The sequence below is a fragment of the Nycticebus coucang genome, chromosome 4 (genome assembly GCF_027406575.1).
Source record: "Nycticebus coucang isolate mNycCou1 chromosome 4, mNycCou1.pri, whole genome shotgun sequence".
Lineage (NCBI taxonomy): Eukaryota > Metazoa > Chordata > Mammalia > Primates > Lorisidae > Nycticebus > Nycticebus coucang.
Genome location: NC_069783.1, coordinates 117,182,084 through 117,189,838, shown reverse-complemented (window position 1 = coordinate 117,189,838; position 7,755 = coordinate 117,182,084). Strand labels below are relative to the sequence as shown.

The following is a 7,755-nucleotide window of genomic DNA, read 5'->3' as shown; positions in this document are numbered from 1 at the left end:
GAACTAGGGAACTGTCCAAGGTCGCACATCTGGAAAGCGGTCAGGCCGGCAAACCCAGCTTAGCCCTCAGCCTGCCCTCCACAGGAACCAGCTCTTCCTAAATAACTTACACATTCAATGTAATGTAAAATTTTTCCAATTAAAATTTTCCATTTTTTCTAAACTTCAAACACAGCATCCTAAAGTCTGTCTGCAAGAATGAAGTATTCTTGTAAAGAGGAGAAATGGAAAGGAAAACCAGTTTAGAATGGTACCTTGCACAACAATATTACGTATTAAAGCATTATAAAGCTGCAATGGGAGCCTCCTCTTAGGACTGGTACCAAGCAAGGCAGACAGCATGCTGCAGAGTGGAAATTCAGGTGAACTGCTGTTCTGTCGTGATCCTCTGCTCCCTCCTTTTTCTGCTCTTTCCCTATTGCTCCTCCGCCTGCACACCTGAGCTTTCTTTCAGGCCTGGCTCAAGCCCCAGTCTGTCCTCTTCCTCCTGATCTCACTCAAGAACACACTGGTCCTCTCTCCTTTCAGCGCAAGGACTCAGCATTTACTCTGCTTCTGAGTACATTACAGGCAGCAGTTAATCCTAACAAGCACTTCCTGGAGTCTGCGCCTTAACTGAAAGGATGTAGATAGGATGAGAGTGTGAATTTCAGAGGTCTTCAGAGATGCGGGACTGCCAGTGCATACGCCCAGTGTATATTCTGCGTGGTGAGCACTGCATCACTAGGGATACTCAAGTATGGCTGGGAGATCTTTGCGGGGTCTACGTGTTGTGAAGGAGATTCAAGCCAGGGGATTCAGTTATGATTTTCATGCTTTCCCGTCAATCCCAGTCATCTTCCTCATTCACAGCCCACTTCAGAAACCTTCACTCAAGATAGTTAACTGAACACACACTCAAGATCCTACTGAAGTAACAGCAAAGGTACGTTAAAATCACCATGCAAGTCAACGGGGCTGGAAATTAAGAAATAGTGCCTTCAAGGGATGGAGACATTGGAGGAATTTTTAGAAGACAGAAAGCAGCAGGGCCAGATTGGGTCAGGATGGTGGACTTAACTTATGCACAAACCTTCAACTCCCACCCCAGATCTCTGGAAGTGATGGGAAAGATAATGATGTTGCTGGGTCCTAAATAGAGGTGCTTTAGGCAAAGTGGAAGCTATGAGATCCCTGAAAGAGGTAGGGAAGTGGATGGAGGAGGAAATCGCAGCCCCAAGCACATGCAGGAGAGGGGCCTATGCAGGGTGGCAGGGGGTCTGGGAGCTCCAAGCTCCAGGAAGTGGACTAATGGGGAAGAAGAGAATCTAGGCCGCGGTTGTCAGTTGCGCTTCCCAGCTCCACACCCTTTCATCACTGTACTTTTGGCTTCTTGAGAAGAGTCCAAAACTGTCACAGCTTCGAGTTCCTGCATGACTAGACTCTGGTATGGGCTGAATTTGGTCCTTACGAAAGGGCTCTAACTGGAGTTCTACTGGACCTCACAATCTACAGAAGTAATGAAGTTAGCAGAGGTGGTCCTTCTCTCCTTAGAAGAGATACCTGCACACAGAATGTCATGTGAAGATGAAGCCAGAGACTGAGGTGATGGCATTGGGAGAATCGCTGGCAAGCCATTAGAAATGGGGAGAGAGGGAGGGATAGATGGTCTCACAGCTCTCAGAAGGAATCAGCCCTGCCAACACTTTGATCTTGGGTTTCTAACCTCGAGAACTGTGGGTCAATATGTTTCTGTTGTTTGAACTGCCCAGTCTGTGGCACTTTGTTAGGACAGCCCTAGGAAAGTAATACAACCTCCTTCTAATCTCGCTAGCTGGCTGGTGGCTCTTCTCCCTACCTTCCACACCCCACATTTTGCTGAATTTCCTTTGGTTTCCCAAATGTATCCCACTCATTCTCATGTCTGGACTTTTTCACAGGCTGTTCCCTGTGTCAGGAATACCCTTTGCAGCCTTATTGGTAGACATGCAGGCATCTTTCTGCCCTTGGCCAAGAGTTGCCTTCCTCAGGGAGTTCCCTGGGGAGCCTCCTGGTCTCCCAGGCTCTGGGGCTTCCCTGCCATCATAGGAGCGCCTGCAGGCTCCTGTCATCATATTTATTAGGCCTTCTAATAAGTTATTAGATAACCTATTAGATAATTAGAAGATAAACGGACTGTTAATTAGACTTCTGTTAAACAGTGGTTGTCTCCTTGTCGGACAATAGTCCCTGAGGACTCCCTTATTCACCATTGCATCCCTGGAACAGAGTCCAGGATATGGCCCAGGGCCGGCCTTTGCTAAATATATTTTTGAATAATCACAATAATATGCTCCAACTGCTTTCGAGATAAGCTATTTGTGAGGCACTGCAGACATCCACCTGCTCATTCAGTCCCTTCCATAACTTTGAGAGCTATAATTGTACCCCCTCTTTACAGGGGAGTCTGCTTCACAAATGGATTAGGTAAGTGACTTGTCCAGGGTTGTGATGTTTAGAAAGATTTGAGCCCAGACAGCCTGAATCCAGAGCCCTGGGTTTGACTCACCTAAAGGAAGGGAGGGGCATTACTGACCCAGCAGTGGCTGGAAGAGAGGCCCAGGCACCACAACAGTGGTGACAGGTGTGTAGGGAGGGGGTTTGTGTGAGGAGGAGGGGGTGTCTGGGAGAGCTCACTCACCCAGGGCATGGAACACAGTAGGACATTGAAATTTACCTTCCTTGAGCTGCGGGACCTCAGCATGAAGCTGGAGTATGTGGAGGTTCCGTCAACCCTGGACCCTGGACCTCAAACTTCACATCAAATGTTTCCTCTTCTTGAGGGTTTCCAGCTGTGTCCTAATTCCCTGCACCCTCTTACTCTCTTGAGTTTGGTTTTGTTTTCTCAGCAGGAAGGAGCTGGGAATGGGGCCTTATCTCTGGGGACTGAGAAATTGACAGCTCAGGTGTTTCTATTTTATATGATAATCTCCATCATTTTTATATATCTGTTCTTCTGTCTTCAAATCTCATGAGTTTGTCCTTGAACCAGCAGCTCCAAACATCAGCACTCCAGAACTTTCTGTAGCCAGGGCCCATCTGTTTTGCATGAACTATCTGAGCTTAGCTGAGAGAAAGACTTCTCAGAAAAATTTTTTGCAAGAAAAAAAAATCACTTGATTATTTCCTGTGGCCTCACAAATAATACAAGTTTAGTGCAAACAATGAATAAAATCAGAACATTCAGAAAGGTATAAAGATCACCTATGATGTGATACCCAAATTTCACCACTGAAAACATTTTGAGTTTTCCAGGAACCAGCTATTACAAATGAAATAGAAGAAAAGATATTAAGTACAGCAGCACCAAAACAAATACTTAGAAACAAATATTACAAAGGACATGAAAAACTTCTGCAGGGAAAATGATAAAACTGTTACAGAGTCATTAGACTACAATTAATGGAAAGAAAATTGAAGTTAGTGTATTATAATTCTCAGTATTTCCAGTATAGAGATATTATTCTTCCTAATCAAATTTGTGTAATTCCAATTAAATGCCTTAACATTTCAGGGTAGGACTTTGTAAAATTAATTTAGAAATAGAAAGGACCAAGAGAAGCCGGGACTGTTGACAAAGACAGAACTGAGCTCGCCATAAGGTGTTAAGAATTGGGCGGCGCCTGTGGCTCAAAGGAGTAGGGTGCCGGCATTGCAGGAGGTGGCGGGTTCAAACCCAGCCCCAGCCAAAACTGCGAAAAAAAAAAGAAAAGGTGTTAAGAATTACAAGGTAGGCCTAGCATGGTGGCTCACGACTGTAATCCTAGTACTCTAGGAGATTGTGGCAGGAGGATCTCTGGAGTTGAGGAATTCAAGACCAGCTGAGCAAGAGTGAAACTCTGTCTCTGCTAAAAATAGAAAAACTAGCCGGCATGGTGGCAAGTGCCTATAGTCCCAGCTGCTTGGGAGGCTGAGGCAGGAGGATCACTTGAGCCCAGGACTTTGAGGCTGCTTTGGGCTAAGCTGACATCAGGGCACTCTAGCCTGGGCAAAAGAGTGAGACTTTGTCTCAAAAAAATAAAAAATAAGAGTTATAAGACCACAGTAATTATGGCAAGGTATATTAACTCAGGGATATAAAAAATAAACCAGAGAGTTGAGAAGCAGACTCCCCAGCCCTGGGTATAGTTCAGAAGTGGCCTTGCAGAGCAGTGGAGAGGGGATGGCTCCTTCAACAAGTGACACTAGAATAGTTGGGCATCCACATGCAAGAACTGGAACTCGACCGCTGCCTCACACACACTATAAAAACAAATGCCTTTTGTTACCTGTGTTTTGGTATGAGATTCATGAAATCATTGCCAAGACCAACATCATGAAGCTTTCCCCCTATGTTTTCTTCTTAGAGTTTTAGTTTTAGGTCTTATATTTGAGTCTTTAATCCCTTCTGAGCTGAGTTTTGTGTCTGATGTAGGTAAGGGTCTAGTTTTACTCTGGCATGTGGACATTCAGCTTTCCAACCAATATTTGTGAAAGAGGCTGTTCTTTTCTCATTGTGTATTTTTGGCAACCTTGTCAAAGGTCACTTTACCACATGTGCAAAGCACGGGCAACAAAGGCAAAACGGGCAGGTGGCACCACATTAGACTACGAAGCTTCTGCATAACAAAGGGAACAGTCATCAGGCAACATATGCAAGAAAGGAAATATTTGCAAACCATATATCTGATAAGGTTGTTTTTAATTTTTTATTTTTTTGAGACAAAGTCTCACTCTATTGGCTTTGATAGAATGCTGTGGCCTCATCATAGTTCACAGCAACATCAAATTCTTGGGCTCAAGCGATCCTCTTTGCTTCAGCCTCCCTAGTTGCTAGGACTACAGGTGCCCACCACAATGCCCAGCTAATTTTCCTATTTTTAGTAGAAATGGGTCTTGCTCTGTGCTCAGGCTGGTCTTGAACTTCTGAGCTCAAGCAATCCACCTGCCTCGGCCTCCCAGAGTGCTAGAATTACAGGCGTGAGCCACTGAACCCGGCCAGATAAGGGGTTAATCTCCAAAATCCATTAGGAATTCCTATAACCCAACAGCAAACCCCACCCCCTAATAACCCAATTGAAAAATGGGCTAAAGACCCGAATAGACATGTCTCCAGAGAAGACATACCAGTGGCTAACAGGTGTGTGAAAAGAGATCCAGTGTCACCCATTATTAGGGAAATGCAAATCAAGATCACAATGAGGTACACCTCACTCACTAAGGTGGCTGTTGTTTAAAAGAGCAACAACAAATGACAAGTATTGGCGAGGACGCCTTGTACACTGTTGGTGGGAAGGCAAAGTGATGCAGCCACTATGGGAAACAGTATGGAGGGTCCTTAAAAAAAATTAAAAATAGAACTGCCGTATGATCTGGCAATCCCACTTCTGAGTATCCAAAAGAACTGAAAATCAGGATTATGGAACAGATACTAGCACTCCCATGTTTATTCACTATTCACAATTGCCAAGATTCAACAATGGATAAATGGCTAAAGAAAATGTGATGTGCACAGTACATATGGTGGAATATTATTCAGCCTTTTAAAATAAGGAAACCCCCTAATGTGTGACCATGTAGATGAACCTGGGAGGTGTGATTCTAAGTGAAATAACTAGTCACAGAAGGACAAATACTGCATGATTCCACGTATCTGAGGAATCTAACATGCTCAGTCGCATAGAAACAGGAAAAGGATGGTGGTTGCCAGGGGCTGGGAGGAGGGGACGGTGGGGAATTGCTGTTCAACAGGAGTAAAGTTTAAGTTATGCAAGATGGATAGGTCACAGAGCTCTGCTGGATGCCACTGTGCCTATAGTTAACAATACTGTATTGAACACTTGAAAATTTGTCAAGATGGTAGATCCCATGTTGTGTTCTTACCATAATAGAAAAACAAATGTCTAGAGGACTAAATACATAAATGGGAAAGAAAAACCGTGAGTCTTTTAGAAGATAACAAGGAGAATATCTTCAGGCTTTTGTGGTTGAAAAGGATCAATTTCTCTTTCTTTCTGAGATAGGGTCACACTCTGTCACCTGGGCTAGAGTGCTGTGGCATCAGCCTGGCTCACAGCAACCTCAAACTCCTGGGCTCAAGTGATCCTCCTGCCTCAGCCTCCCCAAATGCTAGGATTAGAGGGGTGAGCCACAGTGTCTGGAAGGGATTTCTTAATAAGAATCCAAAACACACAGCTTGGGCTGTGGGAGGAGAGGCAGCGGCCAGGCAGGGCAGCTTGGTGAAGGCTCTCGGTGTGCACAGCCCTGCCCGCCGCCAAGATGCCCAAGAGGAAGGTCAGCTCTGCCGAAGGAGCCGGGAAGGAAGAGTCCAAGGGGAGGTCAGCGCGGTTGTCAGCTAAACCTGCTCCTGCGAAAGTGGAAACAAAGCCAAAAAAGGCAGCAGCAAAAGATAAATCTTCAGACAAAAACGTGCAGCCGAAAGGGAAAAGAGGGGCAAAGGGAAAGCAGGCTGGAGTGGCTAACCAAGAAACTGAAGAAGATTTACCAGCAGAAAACGGAGAAACTAAAACTGAGGAGGATCCAGCCGCTGACGAAGCAGGAGAGAAAGAAGCCAAGTCTGATTAATATCGTATACCATGTCTCATCAGTGGTCCCTGTCTCCCTTCTTGTACAATCCAGAGGAATATTTTTATCAACTATTTTGTAAATGCAATTTTTTTAGTAGCTCTAGAAACATTTTTAAGAAGGAGGGAATCCCACCTCATCCCATTTTTAAAGTGTAAATTAGTTTTTTTTAAGAGGTGAAATCATTTGCTGGTTGTTTATTTTTTGGTGCAACCAGAAAATAGTGTGGGATATTGAATTAATGGGAAGCTTTGACTGTCTTGGGTGTGAGCTTAACATTCCATTGAGGGGGTTAGTTTTTATATCCTGTAATGCAACGTATACTAAATGGCAGTATGGAGTCCCGGTCCTGCATTTAATGTGTGAACATTTTAAATTACTTCTATTCCCATGTTGCTCTGTACTAGATTTGTTCCCTAACGAACACCACTCCCGTCGGAACTGTACACTTTGTACCATCTTTGGCTGTGGTGCTCCTGTTTTCCTAATTACTTTGTTACAAGCATATAGAAAAGTGATCAGCCTCATTCCTAACAAGGGAAATGGAAATTAAACTTACAGTGAGATAACATGTATTGCAACAGATGTGATGATCCTTTGCCACATCCCCTTTCAGAAGAGGCTTTGCTGGTCCAGCATTTGGGATGCTGTCCACGGAGCCTCCCGCTGTCAGCCCTTCAGGGACTGCTGAAACCATGCCACATGGGCCCTGTGGGCCCACATCCAGAGACTGACCTGTGCAGGGTATAAGGCCCTGGCTGTCTCAACCCGACTTAAGACAGCTCCTGGTGGGGTCTGTCAAGGCTGTCCTGCTTCCTAGCTCCTTCCTTGTCCTCTCTGTCACACAGGTTGGTCTCCAGGGCACCCCAATAGACCTCCTGCCTGCTAAACTCCATCTTAGCATCTGCTGAAATTTGGACAAAAGATGAACCAAGGATTTCATCTCACGATTATTCGTAATAGGAAAATGAAAAGAATCCCAAACCATCTAATATTAAAATGTTTTGCACAAACGTCAGCTCCATGAAGATAGGGGTTTCTATCTGCTCTTGTTCATTGCTGTGGTCCAGTGCTCAGGACTATGCTTGCAACACAGAAGATGTTCAAGAAATATGTCTAGTTGAACACATACACGTGCTTCTTGGCTCTGTGCTTCAAAGCCTTTGAAGTTAA

At 44.7% G+C, this 7,755-nt stretch overlaps 1 protein-coding gene across 1 annotated transcript; it reads left to right on the top strand.

Moving 5' to 3' along the window:
* The first annotated feature begins 6,237 nt into the window (after positions 1 to 6,237).
* On the top strand, positions 6,238 to 6,755 carry LOC128584846 (non-histone chromosomal protein HMG-14-like). Its single transcript, XM_053590097.1, has one exon. The coding sequence runs from the start codon at positions 6,277 to 6,279 to the stop codon at positions 6,580 to 6,582; it is 306 nt and encodes a 101-aa protein (XP_053446072.1). The 5' UTR covers positions 6,238 to 6,276; the 3' UTR covers positions 6,583 to 6,755.
* Positions 6,756 to 7,755: the final 1,000 nt, after the last annotated feature.